Source organism: Trachymyrmex septentrionalis, unplaced genomic scaffold, assembly GCF_001594115.1.
Source record: "Trachymyrmex septentrionalis isolate Tsep2-gDNA-1 unplaced genomic scaffold, Tsep1.0 scaffold9, whole genome shotgun sequence".
Lineage (NCBI taxonomy): Eukaryota > Metazoa > Arthropoda > Insecta > Hymenoptera > Formicidae > Trachymyrmex > Trachymyrmex septentrionalis.
The window spans coordinates 1,766,277-1,779,712 of NW_017306091.1; the positions used below are offsets into that span (position 1 = coordinate 1,766,277).

At 36.1% G+C, this 13,436-nt stretch overlaps 3 protein-coding genes across 4 annotated transcripts; 2 read left to right on the forward strand and 1 right to left on the reverse strand.

Annotated features, from left to right (window-relative positions):
- The first annotated feature begins 2,289 nt into the window (after positions 1-2,289).
- On the forward strand, positions 2,290-6,658 carry LOC108755651 (dynamin-1-like protein). Of its 2 annotated transcripts, none has more exons than XM_018498780.1 (8): positions 2,290-2,745; positions 3,647-4,211; positions 4,326-4,573; positions 4,672-5,202; positions 5,282-5,449; positions 5,646-5,958; positions 6,287-6,495; positions 6,575-6,658. In XM_018498780.1, the coding sequence occupies exons 1-8, from the start codon at positions 2,644-2,646 to the stop codon at positions 6,629-6,631; spliced, it is 2,193 nt and encodes a 730-aa protein (XP_018354282.1). In that variant the 5' UTR covers positions 2,290-2,643; the 3' UTR covers positions 6,632-6,658. The 2 variants fall into 2 exon arrangements, with proteins under 2 accessions (XP_018354282.1, XP_018354283.1); XM_018498781.1 differs by having other exon boundaries at positions 5,697-5,958.
- A 596-nt stretch (positions 6,659-7,254) lies between these two features.
- On the reverse strand, positions 7,255-10,529 carry LOC108755652 (SET and MYND domain-containing protein 4-like). Its single transcript, XM_018498782.1, has 4 exons — positions 10,310-10,529; positions 8,686-9,532; positions 7,852-8,500; positions 7,255-7,763 (listed from the first exon to the last, which is right to left on the reverse strand). The coding sequence occupies exons 1-4, from the start codon at positions 10,327-10,329 to the stop codon at positions 7,270-7,272; spliced, it is 2,010 nt and encodes a 669-aa protein (XP_018354284.1). The 5' UTR covers positions 10,330-10,529; the 3' UTR covers positions 7,255-7,269.
- Positions 10,530-11,426: 897 nt separating this feature from the next.
- LOC108755681 (V-type proton ATPase 21 kDa proteolipid subunit-like) lies at positions 11,427-13,308 on the forward strand. The gene is made up of 5 exons (XM_018498831.1): positions 11,427-11,743; positions 11,992-12,040; positions 12,136-12,219; positions 12,435-12,834; positions 12,933-13,308. Exons 1-5 carry the CDS (start codon positions 11,683-11,685, stop codon positions 12,966-12,968), a joined length of 630 nt encoding a protein of 209 aa, XP_018354333.1. The 5' UTR covers positions 11,427-11,682; the 3' UTR covers positions 12,969-13,308.
- The last annotated feature ends 128 nt before the right edge of the window (positions 13,309-13,436 follow it).

Below are 13,436 nucleotides of genomic sequence, written 5' to 3' on the forward strand. Positions count from 1 at the left end.
GGTTTGGCTTATTAAAGGTGCCTTTTTCACGCTCATTTTCGGCATTAAAATAAACACGTAATATAAGGTGTATTTTCATTAATTGTCCAAACTCTTGACGCTCATTTTCGACGTTAAAATCACGTGATAGAGGTGTATTTTCATGAGCTGTTCAAACGATGGACATATCCATACCGGCCATACATACGTCCATGCCTACTGTCTATTATTTCAGCTAGGCCTATATTTACCTTTTTTTTTATTTTATTTTGCTTGTGTAGCGGATTGTTACATATAATAAATGTACGGTAATGAAGGAAAACTCACTAAGAAGGCTAGACTCGAAGCTGTTTGGTCGGCCGTGACGTTTCGTCTCAGTCACACTACTAGACTCATCAGTAAGGCGATGTAGTGGGGACCTGCCTTAGACGCCCTGGAATGAGTTTAAATGGCTATTCTATTTAAAGCAACTTCGCATGACTGAGGTGCTTTCGTGAATCCGAGCGAATCTCATTTTTGGACCTCTGGTGGCAGTCGCTACACTTGTATCCTATGTTGTACTACTCATTTTACTCAGATTGGTATCTCCTATCCGCCATGTTGTTCGCGCATCTCGCGCATCCTTCTGATTGGACGTTAGTATCGTCATATAGGTTACTTGCGTGTCATTTGCTGGATTCACACTGGATCCGACGTGCGTCGTACGATGCTCTGCAACCAATCAGAAAACAGGATTTTGTTTCGTATCATCGACTCAATTTCCACAGAGGATTTAAACCGGATCAGAATTCTCTTGCTACAGTCAAACGAAAAGGAAAATGCTCGACTGTAGTTGGTTGGTTCTTACATTCCGGTTTAAATCCTCGGTGGAAACTGGGCCAGTGATACAAATAAAATTCTGCTTTCTGATTGGTTGCAGACGTCGTACGCATGTCGGATCCAGTGTGAATCCACCAATAGGTCTATTCTGTAATCTGTAACTTTTGGGAGGATCCCGTTTGCCTACAATCCCAATTGCACACACTACTTATATCAGCTGGTGCCTAATCATTTTTTACTGCTTTACCAATGAGAATATTTTATTTTTAAATTGGACAATTAGCGACGCATATGTGCAACATGCACTGTGTGCAATCGGAGCCTTCCCTAACTTTTTAACAATAATTATACTAACTAGGGATGTCGCAGGTATTTTACATGACGAAGATTAAAGAAAAAAACAAAATAACAGTAACATATATTATAATTTTCTGAATAATGTTACTGTTATCTCACCAACGAGATACTATTAAAAACTGACATCTTTACGAGAGTTGGCATCCTTGTGAATATTGAAGTAATTAAGAGTTAAAAACTGAAAATATTGAACTAATTTTATGATTTATTAGTTTAGTGGACATATTTATGCATTTAAAACTCAATAATACTCGATTTTTCTTTAAAATTGTGATTTCAGTACTATTATCAAAGTTTGATTATCAACAGAGATGATAACTACAGAGAAAAAATTGTAATTTTTCTGCAATATATAGAATATTATAACTTTATAAGTATGCATATTTATTTATGAAATATTTATGTAATAAAAAATCATGAATTTAATAATGTATGAGCCAAATATTTATGATAATAATAGCAAATTTATATCAATTATCGATAATGTTAGCATTCTTCAATTACCTCCGGGCTCTTGAGATCCTTTTTATACCGCTGAAAATTTGCCCAGAGTTAACGGTCTTTAATAGTATCTCGTCGGTGCTGTTATGCATAAGACATATTGCAATTGCATTGTTGAGTAAAAAATTGTAACATTAACATTATTTTTTCTTTTTGTTGTTTTCTGGAAAACAAAAAAATATATTTTTATTATAAATATAAATTATAAATTATATAAATTATAATTTCTGTTCTTCCTACTATTGAGATTATTGAATGTTGTATTATTTTTATAATAAGTATTTGAATTATTTATTTTATACAGATTAAAATATTTTTTTCTGTTACTTTTTATAAAATTTGTAATACTCATTTTCAATGAGACAAAATAAAGATTAAAGAAAACAATATGAGTTATTCTTTTTATTATATTTCTATTTTATATGAGTTGTTTTCGATATGTATTACAATTATAATATTTTTTAAATATTTTCTAGCAGTTTTACGAAATTTCTTGAAAAAAAAAATTCTACCGCTTTAAGTTTCCAATCTATTGCTTTTTTGGCGTACCATCTACCGTCCAATTTTTCAACTATCTGGCAGCACTGTCCCCGAGACCCTATTGATATATATATATATAATGATTACGAAAATTTGCCTATGATCGGATAGTAGATATCTTGTCAGTATTTCAAATACGATTTATAGTCGTTGAGTTACGTTGAGCGCGTCATTAATTATTGAATTCAGCGTGTGGAATATTTATCCACTTCCGTCTGTTCCATCAAGTTCCGTCACGGAACCGCGACGCATGTAGGGGTGAACCTGGGTGAACCGCAGCCGAACGGCTGTAGGCAGGTGTAAGTTGGAGAGGAGAAGAGAGGAGAGGAGAGGAAAGTGACGCGAGCGTTACTTGAATTGAACCCGGCTTCGTAACCGACGGCTGTTCCAATTGATTTCATTCGTTGACGCGACGCGGAAGCTTCGTCGTCGCCTATCCGCTGCACCATGGAAGCCCTAATACCTGTGATAAACAAACTGCAGGACGTGTTTAACACCGTCGGTGCTACCGTACTACAACTGCCGCAGATCGTCGTTCTGGGCACACAGGTTAGCCGGAGTGTCCGTTCGGCCCGCAGTCACTTGACACGAAACCGAAAACAGCAAATGGCAAATCCGCCCCTTTCATCTGGACTTTGTTACCTTCTCTGATTTTCAAGGTTAAACAAATGCGCGATCGAAATCTCTATTCGATAGGAGAGAAAATTGCGAGAAGGTGCAATCGAAAGGAACGGATCTAACATTGGTTAACCGACATTTAAATTTTCTTTGTTCTATTGTTATATTTTTTTTTCTTTGTCATGAATAACTAATGATAATCTAGCTGTTAATTGTAAGCTACTTGCTATCCATTAGTGTTGTAGTAAGAAAAAATAATACTATATTTTGCAATGCATGAATCATACATTTAGGAGTATCATATTTATTTGTGTAATCAGTCGACAAGCAAAGTCAAAATATTGTGATGTGACTTTGATGTACAATCTCAAAGGAATTCTAATCTCCAGCCAATATTCATAGTCAGTTTTTATATGTAAGACAGTCCTGAGATATCGTAAGTTAATCACAAAGCTGTATTAATTATTTAAGATTACTACATTAAAACGATATTAAAATAAAAACTATGAATATCGGTCTTAGACTGGCGTTTTATTCTGAAAAAATATTTTATACAAAAATAATAGTGAAATTTATAATATACCAAATGTATACTATGATATTTTTATATATTTTTATAAGCAGTATTTTTTGAGAATACAGCCTTATTCTTTTCAGATAAGTTTATTGTACCTTCCATTTTTTCCTCTTTCTTGCTATATTGGAGAAAATAGAAAGTGTAAAAGTTTAGCTAAAAAAAAGAAACTACATATCATTCTTGATGAAGAGTCAAAATCGAATAAGATCTATTGTTGGATACATATAGAATAAGAGCAAATACTGAATTTTTCAGAGTTCAGGAAAGTCGTCTGTAATAGAAAGCTTGGTGGGCCGTTCTTTTCTACCACGAGGGACTGGTATTGTCACGCGACGTCCATTAGTATTACAACTTGTATATACACCTAAAGATGATCGAGAACACAGAAGCACAGAGAATGGCACTCTGGACTTGGAGGAATGGGGAATGTTTCTACATACAAAGAACAAGATTTACAAAGATTTCGACGATATTCGTATGGAAATTGAAGCAGAAACTGACAGAATGGCTGGGGCAAACAAAGGAATTTGTCCAGAACCAATTAATCTTAAAATATACTCGACATCTGTCGTTAATCTGACACTTATAGACCTACCTGGTATCACAAAAGTGCCAGTAGGCGATCAGCCGCAGGACATTGAGTCTCAGATACGTGAGCTTGTATTAAAGAATATATGTAGTCCTAACTCTATAATTTTAGCAGTTGTCACTGCCAATACTGACATGGCTACAAGTGAGAGTTTGAAGCTCAGCAAAGACGTTGATCCAGATGGCAGACGAACGCTGGCAGTCGTTACAAAATTAGATCTCATGGATGCTGGTAAATTTACTTTTTCATCCTTCTTTATATCTTTACATTCTCTCTTCAAATTTGTCAAAAAGCACAGGATCGATTGTAACAACAATTATTAAATACATCTTTTTTCTTTTTAAGGAACTGATGCCATAGATATTCTATGTGGTAGGGTCATCCCAGTTAAACTGGGTATTATTGGTGTAGTTAATCGTTCTCAGCAAGATATAATAAATAACAAAAGCATTCAGGAAGCGTTGAAGGATGAAGCCACATTCTTGCAACGTAAATATCCAACGTTGGCTAACAGAAATGGCACTCCATACTTAGCAAAAACTCTTAATCGTTTGCTTATGCAACATATTAGGGATTGTTTACCAGAGTTGAAGGTAATAATATTAATAATAGAATTAATTTACGAGAGAGATGTAGCTAGAATCTACTAAAGTAAGCATAATTTGGTAGAACTTGTGTTTTTTTAAAACAGAACAGAGTGAACACGATGGTAGCGCAATATCAAACCCTACTTAATTCTTATGGCGGAGATGTCGAAGACAAAAGCCAAACCCTGCTACAAATTATCACGAAATTTGCAAACAGCTATTGTGCTACGATAGAGGGAACAGCAAGGAACATAGAAACCACTGAACTGTGCGGCGGTGCTCGCATTTGCTATATATTTCACGAGACGTTTGGTAAAACGCTCGATTCAATTAATCCACTGGCAGACCTCAGTAAAGTCGACATATTGACCGCTATTCGCAACGCAACTGGTCCGAGACCAGCTCTCTTTGTGCCAGAAGTCTCCTTTGAACTGCTAGTTAAACGGCAAATACGAAAATTGGAAGATCCTTCATTACGTTGCGTAGAACTTGTACACGAAGAAATGCAAAGTATAATACAGCATTGTGGCACTGAGGTGCAGCAGGAAATGCTGCGTTTTCCTAAATTGCATGAACGTATCGTCGATGTTGTTACACAATTACTACGTAGACGGCTTCCACCTACCAATTCAATGGTAAACTAAAATTTCCATTCTCTTTATATATCCATAATTCATTCCTTATACTCATATGATTTAATTTTTTTTTTAAAAGGTAGAGAACTTGGTTGCCATAGAATTAGCGTATATTAACACTAAGCATCCCGACTTTCACAAAGATGCAGCATTTGTGTCATCTTTATTGAAGGATGCCGATGTAGATCACCTGAGACACAATAAACGATTAACTTCAGCATCTAGTACTATAATCACCAATGATACGGTAAATAATCTCTATTTAATTCTTATTGAAATTTATTACTAATTTCTTTTGTGCATAATTCATTGAGAAAGTTACTGTGTTTCAAGGATAATTTAAATGTGATTAGCAACATTTATATGTTCATCAATTTATTCGTTTTAACAATTTCAACTTTTTTACGCTGTTTGCTATTAATAGTAAAATATATTTGCAACAGATTGTAAAATCAGTCAATAATCAAGATGAGATGAACTCTGTTTCTGATCAGACTAAGGAACAGCAAGGACAGCAAAATCACTGGCTGCTAAGTAACTTACTACTTCAGGGAAGAACAGAGTCAACGAGTTCTGCGGATGGTTCTCCGACCAGGATGCGTGAAAACAGTAACTCCCCAAATCCGAGCATGAATCCAATGATCGAACTACAGAAAGCATCCCCGCAACAGAAACCAGTAAATCTACTCCCTGCGGTACCAATACAGACATCCCGAAAACTTAGCGATCGTGAGCAACGGGATTGTGATATTATCGGTAAAGAAATATGTCATATTGAACATCGTACACATTACGTTTATTCCACACTTGCGTAGGTACAGTTCTAAGTGATTGTAGTTGTAAGAATTGTCCAAACACAATCAAATATTCTTCGTATTCGACTGTGTGTGTGTGTGTGCGCGCGCGCGCGCGCGTGCGCGTGCGTGCGTGCGTGTGTGTGTGTGTGTGTGTGTGTGTGTGTGTGTGTGTGTGTGTGTGTGTGTGTGTGTGTGTGTGTGAGTGATGAATTTTTATAACCACTTACGCAATTGTAAAACAGGTTTTATATTAACAGACTTCAATTTTAATCTTTTCTTGTTTGCAGAAAGACTCATAAGGTCATACTTTTATATTGTACGAAAGTCTATTCAGGATAGTGTACCAAAGGCTGTTATGCATTTCCTAGTCAACTATGTGAAAGATAATTTACAAAGTGAACTTGTCACACATTTGTACAAAGATCAGGCTGAGGCCTTGTTGATTGAAAGTGAACACATTGCTGTTAGGCGTAAAGAAACAGCGGACATGCTTAAGGTATTTTTATTTGACATAAAAAGTTAAATATACGCTTCTTTATAATAATTTATCTCTACCAATTACTCTAATTTTGCAGGCATTGACTCAAGCAAATCACATCATTAGTGAAATTAGAGAGACACACATATGGTAATTGAATGCCTAAACTTTAACATCACCGGATTCTAGTTAAATTTAGGTATTGCATCTCTGTGTTTTAATCAACTGGATGTACTGTACCAATGTATATGATGAATCATTGTATATAATTCTTGTCTTTGTCACACAAGTAAGGTATCGCTTTTGAAAAGCAATGGTCTTAATATATTATGTCACCCAGTTTTATAGTATAAGCATGAAAGAGACATAACATTGTACTTAAAACGCGCATTTGTGCTCAACCGTCTTATTTGATTCACAAGAATTCAGTAATTCAGGTTCGCTCTTTTATTCGGCATTAGATGTATATGCTCACCTACCATACAAAAATCTATTCACTCTTGAATAACTTGTTTTGTATCACGCATTTTACCATGAGAATTATATGCTTCTTAATTACTTAGTCTAACCTTGTCTCAGGAACTGTTAACAAGAACGCAATTGAAAATTATTATTCCGTGTATTTTCTAATTTTTCTAATTGCATAATTTTTTTTCAATTTTTTCTAGAATAAAAAGCTGGATATATCTATTCTTAATGGATTGTGTCGCGTTTTTTACAGAGCTGTAGAATAAACGTTGAAGTAATTATTTCAGTACTTTAAATAATTGTCATAAATCAACTAAGAGAATATTAGACAGAAATAGAGCCAAGAGAATTGTAACACTGGACGATACATTGTTCTGTTTTGATACCTTCGATGTTCGGTTCAGTTAAGTGTTTGTTGACAAAGTCCGCGTGCTCGAATAGCAGAGGCATCGCGTCTTTATAATTTCCCTGATACATTTTCGCGATGGCACTCAGTCTCTTTTGAATCGATTTACAAAGTTGCTTCTCGATTCTCTTTAAATCAACAATTTTCTCGCATTTGGCACATCGCTGATTCGTTGCATCTATTATCGAGAGATCTATCGGTTCCGAACATGCCATGCACTTATAATTTATTATTTCTGGTAGCGGAAATTTCCAGTTCTGTTTGCAGGCATCGCATCCGCATAGGAATCGATATTTCTTCCACAAGAACTCACGTCTGTTCAATTTGCTCTCGCTGAGAAAATGAGGTCCATAACAATCGAATATCTCGCATCCTTTGCCGATGAAGCGCAGAGCTCTAACCACGACTATTCCTGTAAAGTGAGAATTATTAAAAACTTAGCTTATCTCTTTGTTGTCTTCGTAAATTTGTACAGCTTGTTGGCTGATTGGATCGCTTACCGTTCGGATAAGAGTGGCGAACCATGTTGGGATAACAGCTGTGATTCACGAGACTGACCGTGCTGTAAATCGCAGCACCGATATTCCTGGGCTCCCAGACGCGCGTTGCCTCGTCATGGACATTTTCGACAATCTCGTATGCATTACAGTTAATCACCTGCAAATGGTGTAACATGGCGACAGCTAACGCAATGAACGTTTCCATTGTGCAAACGACGTCCAGTTTGTTCAGTACTGAGATCAAGCATTTCGCAAGAAAAATCGCTTCAACAGTACGAATAAGATTTACATGAGGTTCCACATCAGCACAATGAGTCTCTAGTTGAAACACCGTTTGATAATCCAGAGAACTGTACGTCTTCGTTGATCCCAAGTTCGCGCTCTCCTTGCTAATATCGTTATCTTTATCTTTTGCATTACCATTAGCGTGATATCGTAGGAAATCAGGATTCAAAACGCACGTCGTTTCTGTTCTGTTCCGTAGTGATAGCGCTTGTATAACCGTTGTGCGATAAGCTAACAGGAGATAAGACGATTGTTGTCGTTCTTTGTTCAACGAATTATTGAAGAAGTAATTAAATACCGAACACTCATATTGATGATACGTCTCCCACGCTTCCTTGCGACACACCTCTGTGCAAAAGGCCACCTGGAGAACGCGAGGCAAGATTTATATCGAAAAATCTGTGGCGTACAAATTGCAGGAAGACACGAAAAGAAAAAGAAATAAATTAATATGGAAATTCTAATAGGCGAAGGTATGGATAATTACACATCTGGCGCTATATACATGGCGCGTAGCATGCGCGAATATAAATCATGCGCTCTACTAACTGTTTGACAATTGCGGCATGGGATTCTAACGCTGTCTTCTAGTTTAAGTGTGGCATGGCAATGCAAACAATTCCTGTCGAGAGCCGATGCGTCCGTGCTAAAGGAAAACGGCCGATCGACAATGAGTACAGTCCCCGGTCTGATGTCTCTTGTAGCCACGAGGTGTCGACCCCTGGCCTCATCGACCTGCAACTCAATGCTGTCCGGGCAGCTCGCAAGATAGCTATGCGGCTTGCCGTCGATGGTGGGCGACGTACCGCTGGAAGAAGAACGGGAAGAGGAGGAAGAAGAGGAGGACGACGTCTTTCTACGGGTGCTGCGTTTCCTAGAAGACAAGGCTTCCAACTTTCGGAAGCATTCTCGCTCTAATTGAAGGCATTCCTTCCTACGCTGCACGAAGTATTTAACATTCTCCGCAGAGTCGTCATAGAAACTCGCAGGAAGCGCCAGCATGCACTCGCAGTCTCGCAGGCAGCTCGCGTAAACGCGCAGACTGTAGAAGCGCCTAGCGCGCTCGCAGATCGCATCTAGAAACACTCTACCGTTTGCACTGGCCGCAAACAGTGCTTGCGTGAGAATATTACAGGTTCTAATCTCTGCGTGCTCATCCCTGGACTCTATTGCCGTCCCAACCGACTTCTCGTACAGCTGCACAGCCTGCGCGTCATTCTTACCCTCATACGAGTCGTCTAGTTTCAAGTTTGCCACGTAGGACATTTCCATAAACATCCTGACCATTCCTTGTCTATCACCCGACGCGGATAGTCTCGCGAATTGAGTCGCTAGCGATTCCTCTTGCGAGACAGTGTCGTCCACAACACGACGAAATTCATCAAGCAAAATGTTTCTGAAATAAAACACAGGCGAACGATCAAAATAGTTTTTAATACTCCACTTGATATAAAATATTTTTAAAAAATGAGACTTTTCTACAATGCAATAACTGTAAATTCTTAATTTATTTTGAACAATTGACACTGTGGAGATAATGTATTAAAACGAAAACAAAAAAGATAACTGTCCATTTATGTCATACATTCGATTCGAAGAAACAATTGTCTTTGCAGAAGCTAGAGTTTAATTTTGAGAATGAAATACAATGAAAATAATAATCTTCAGGGGTTTAATGTTTAAACTGATATATTATGCGCGTCATGTATAAAACGAAGTGCACTCGTTATTTATTGAAAAAACTTATTATCGAAAATCATAGGAGATACTTGAAGTTTCTTTGTACATTAAATATTTTAAATTTCATTGCGATCGCGTTTGTGTGAGTTATCGTGTGTTAATATAATAGTATATAAAGGTGACATGTCTGAAAATATGCGGATCAGTCGAACGTGCGACGGCGATTCCAATTTTATCACAAACAAGTCGCCACAAACGTATTTCCATCATTTATCTAAATTTAACACACTGTAAATTTAATCGCAGACAGAAATAGAGCATGAGCGACGAGAGTCCGTAGGGTCACGGAAGCGAACATTCCGTTCGCAGAATTTGTCATTAGGCGGAGAACCGACCCGGTTTTGCAACAAGTAACTTCAAACGAGAGATCAGGTTTAGACGTTGATGGATTTTCGCTATCCTGGTAGCCTGGGATCGAAAAGAAGCTGCTTACCCTTGTTTCGTCAGAGACATTCTCGCTAATTGTTATTGAGACTGATCGATTGTGCGTTTAATACGAAACATCCGCGGGCTCTATTTCCTCGTTGCACAAACGAACGTGAATGCGACGGATTCTAAAATTAGGCCGACGATGTATTCGTCTCCTGTTACGAAATACGCCCGATGATTCCATTTATATAAAATCAATCTTGCTCCTTCGCGCGTCGATAGAAACGTGCAAATCGGTAATTGTTGGAATGATAATAGAGATAATGCCTAATCTCTTATTTTTATAATGTATATTATCATAATAACAACTGCAGCGACTTTTGATTAATAGAAACATAGTTGATACAGACTACATGTATATGGTTGCAATTTTTTTTGCAATTATTTCGCAACATATATATCAACATATAACTTTTAATAATAATTGAAGTAAATTTAAATTAGAAACTTAAATTTATTTCAATTATTATTAAAATAGGCGATCGTGTAATCAAACTTATTAGGTAATACTTGTATTTTATTAATATTAAATAGAAATAGAATTTTTGTTGTTTAATATATGAAAAAAATTAGATAAAGGATAATGAATGATATATTCATAATATGCGTGTGTAATTTAAATGCTGGTTTAAATATTTAAAGCAAAATATTTTCGGTATAACTACATGTAATTCTGTACAATTGTACATATAATTCATCTCTAATTTTACTTTTTATTAAAAAAAAATTCTATTTGCATCGATAAAATGGTATCACCTAAAAGTTAATTGGCAAGTAGTTCAGCCGACCAAATTACAACAAAATTTCTAACTACAATTATATAATTTCTAACTACTGTCTCTAACTTTTTCTCAATGAAAAAATTAATATTTCCATTTGAAAATATTGCAATTATTGTTGCATAAATTAAGTGGGTTGTCTTAATCGTCGATTTAAATTAATTGGTTTTTTTTATTAAAATTTCCATTAAAACGCGCGTAATTGCATTCACTTGTTTTACTTGCCTTTTCTGCACTCAGGTATATCTTTGCTCCTTCTCTTTTCAACGGCAACACATATGTCGTCTCGTTTTGGGTGCAAAGAGTGTTAAAAGGTGCAATGCAGGTGAGGCAGGATTATCGAATTTTCACTATGATTTCTCACTCCCGCCGCAGAAAAAAATCTCTAGCGGTTTACTAGACTACGAACAGTCGTCACATGACAGCGACGGGTGTACGTGATCTTTTCGTGAGTCTTTCAATGTGAGAATCTAGGATTTGTTAGACAAAAAACGAAAGGACTATCGGGCTACTTGGCTTCTCCCCGGAGTGTCAGCTGTGCTTGAAGACCGCGGAATATTACATATATTACTTTACTCGAACGGCAAAGCTTGTAACGATGAGGTATATCCTGGGTAATACATTCGCGATCACCGCCTCAGCGACGATTCTTATTTTGGGTATGCTTCACATTTATATTATAGTACACGTTAGAGCTTCTTGTGCGTTTGATATTTTACCGAATGATTCATATATGATATGATTGCTAACAATCTCGTGAAATGCGTTTATTTTACTGAATAATCTTCGAGTTGCATAAAAGAGTTCATATATATACATTTCTTTGATATAATATATTTCGTATTTATATATTTATATATTGTGTTTGTATTATGTATTTATATAGTATATAATATGTATGTTGCAGTTTTGTATTATGTATTTACTGGCAAAGGAGAGCAGGTTAGCGTTGGATGGTAAGTTCACATGTTTGTCTTATGTCAATGATTTCTCATTTTATTGAATTATTGGTGCGAAAAGATCCTAAACAAAGTGTTTGATTTTCATTTAGGTTCTTGACGAATACTTCTCCATATATGTGGTGCACGTTGGGTATAGGTCTATCAGTAGCTTTGTCTGTAGTAGGTGCTGCACTGTAAGTTAGATTTATACTTGTTTCTAACAATGTAGATTATCGTTTAATCTCAGTTAAATTTATTTTTCATCTTTTCCCAATTCTAAAACTAGGAAAAGATGAAGAGTAAGTTGAACCAAGATTAAATTTAATCTTGGTTGATAGAGACAGATATTAGAGTTTTGAGTGGAATCACTCAAATTTGTATTACACAAGTCATTTATTTATCTTTTTAGAGGTATCCATACGACGGGAGTGTCTATCGTCGGTGGTGGTGTGAAAGCACCTAGAATCAAGACAAAGAATTTGATTTCTGTGATATTCTGCGAGGCTGTGGCTATCTATGGCTTGATCACTGCCATTGTTCTATCTGGAATGCTTGACAAATTCACTTACACAGAAGCTTATAAAAATGAAGAAATCAGAAGTCAGAACTGGTTGTCTGGATACTTAATGTTTGGTGCTGGTTTAGCTGTTGGCCTCGTCAATCTTTTCTGCGGCATAGCGGTCGGAATCGTTGGTTCTGGTGCAGCTCTCGCTGATGCGGCTAACTCTGCCCTTTTCGTAAAAATTCTTATAGTCGAGATTTTCGGTTCTGCTATTGGACTCTTTGGTTTAATTGTTGGTATTTATATGGTAAGTTGGTTCATATGAACATATTATGAATACAATTGGAGATATTCAAGATATGTAAATATAACCTCAATGAACATATTTTCATATTTTTGTTTTAGACATCCAAAGTGAAAATGGGCGATAAGCTATCATAAATTACGAGAGAATAAGTTATGGAGTATTATCGGGATCACAATGTTCCATTCCACATTTAGTCATCAGTAAAAGAGATTCTAGAAAAATAATTGCATATCTATAAAATCATTGTGAGATCAGAAGAATTTTCCAGATACCAATATGAATTTGGTATATTGCATGTCTGTAATTATATTCATACGATTCTAAGTGACATAATTTAACATCCTTTCTGTGTCTATAATTGTGAATATTGTCTGTTATATTGTTGGACGCATCATTCTACTTCTTTTGAAACATAAAGTGGCTAAGATAAAATGTTATAATAAGCTATAATTTTTATCGATGTTAGAAAACAACGTAAATTTTGTTAAACATTTTGAGTGCGTTATAGCGCTCACTTTTGCATAAGTTAATGTACATATTTTATTATCAATGTAAGTAAAGTATGTAATACAAAGTACTATAATAATTTATCCTCTATATTC

Excerpts from the sequence above, each read along its gene's own strand:
- LOC108755651 (XM_018498780.1), top strand. The coding sequence starts at position 2,644 with ATGGAAGCCCTAATACCTGTGATAAACAAACTGCAGGACGTGTTTAAC. Across the intron at positions 5,959-6,286 it reads ACGGGATTGTGATATTATCG|AAAGACTCATAAGGTCATAC; the intron begins GTAAAGAAATAT and ends TCTTGTTTGCAG. Across the intron at positions 6,496-6,574 it reads AAACAGCGGACATGCTTAAG|GCATTGACTCAAGCAAATCA; the intron begins GTATTTTTATTT and ends CTAATTTTGCAG.
- LOC108755652 (XM_018498782.1), bottom strand. The coding sequence starts at position 10,329 with ATGTCTCTGACGAAACAAGG. Across the intron at positions 9,533-10,309 it reads ATGTCTCTGACGAAACAAGG|AAACATTTTGCTTGATGAAT; the intron begins GTAAGCAGCTTC and ends GTTTTATTTCAG. Across the intron at positions 7,764-7,851 it reads TCGCCACTCTTATCCGAACG|GAATAGTCGTGGTTAGAGCT; the intron begins GTAAGCGATCCA and ends CTCACTTTACAG.
- LOC108755681 (XM_018498831.1), top strand. The coding sequence starts at position 11,683 with ATGAGGTATATCCTGGGTAATACATTCGCGATCACCGCCTCAGCGACG. Across the intron at positions 11,744-11,991 it reads AGCGACGATTCTTATTTTGG|TTTTGTATTATGTATTTACT; the intron begins GTATGCTTCACA and ends TGTATGTTGCAG. Across the intron at positions 12,220-12,434 it reads TCTGTAGTAGGTGCTGCACT|AGGTATCCATACGACGGGAG; the intron begins GTAAGTTAGATT and ends TTATCTTTTTAG.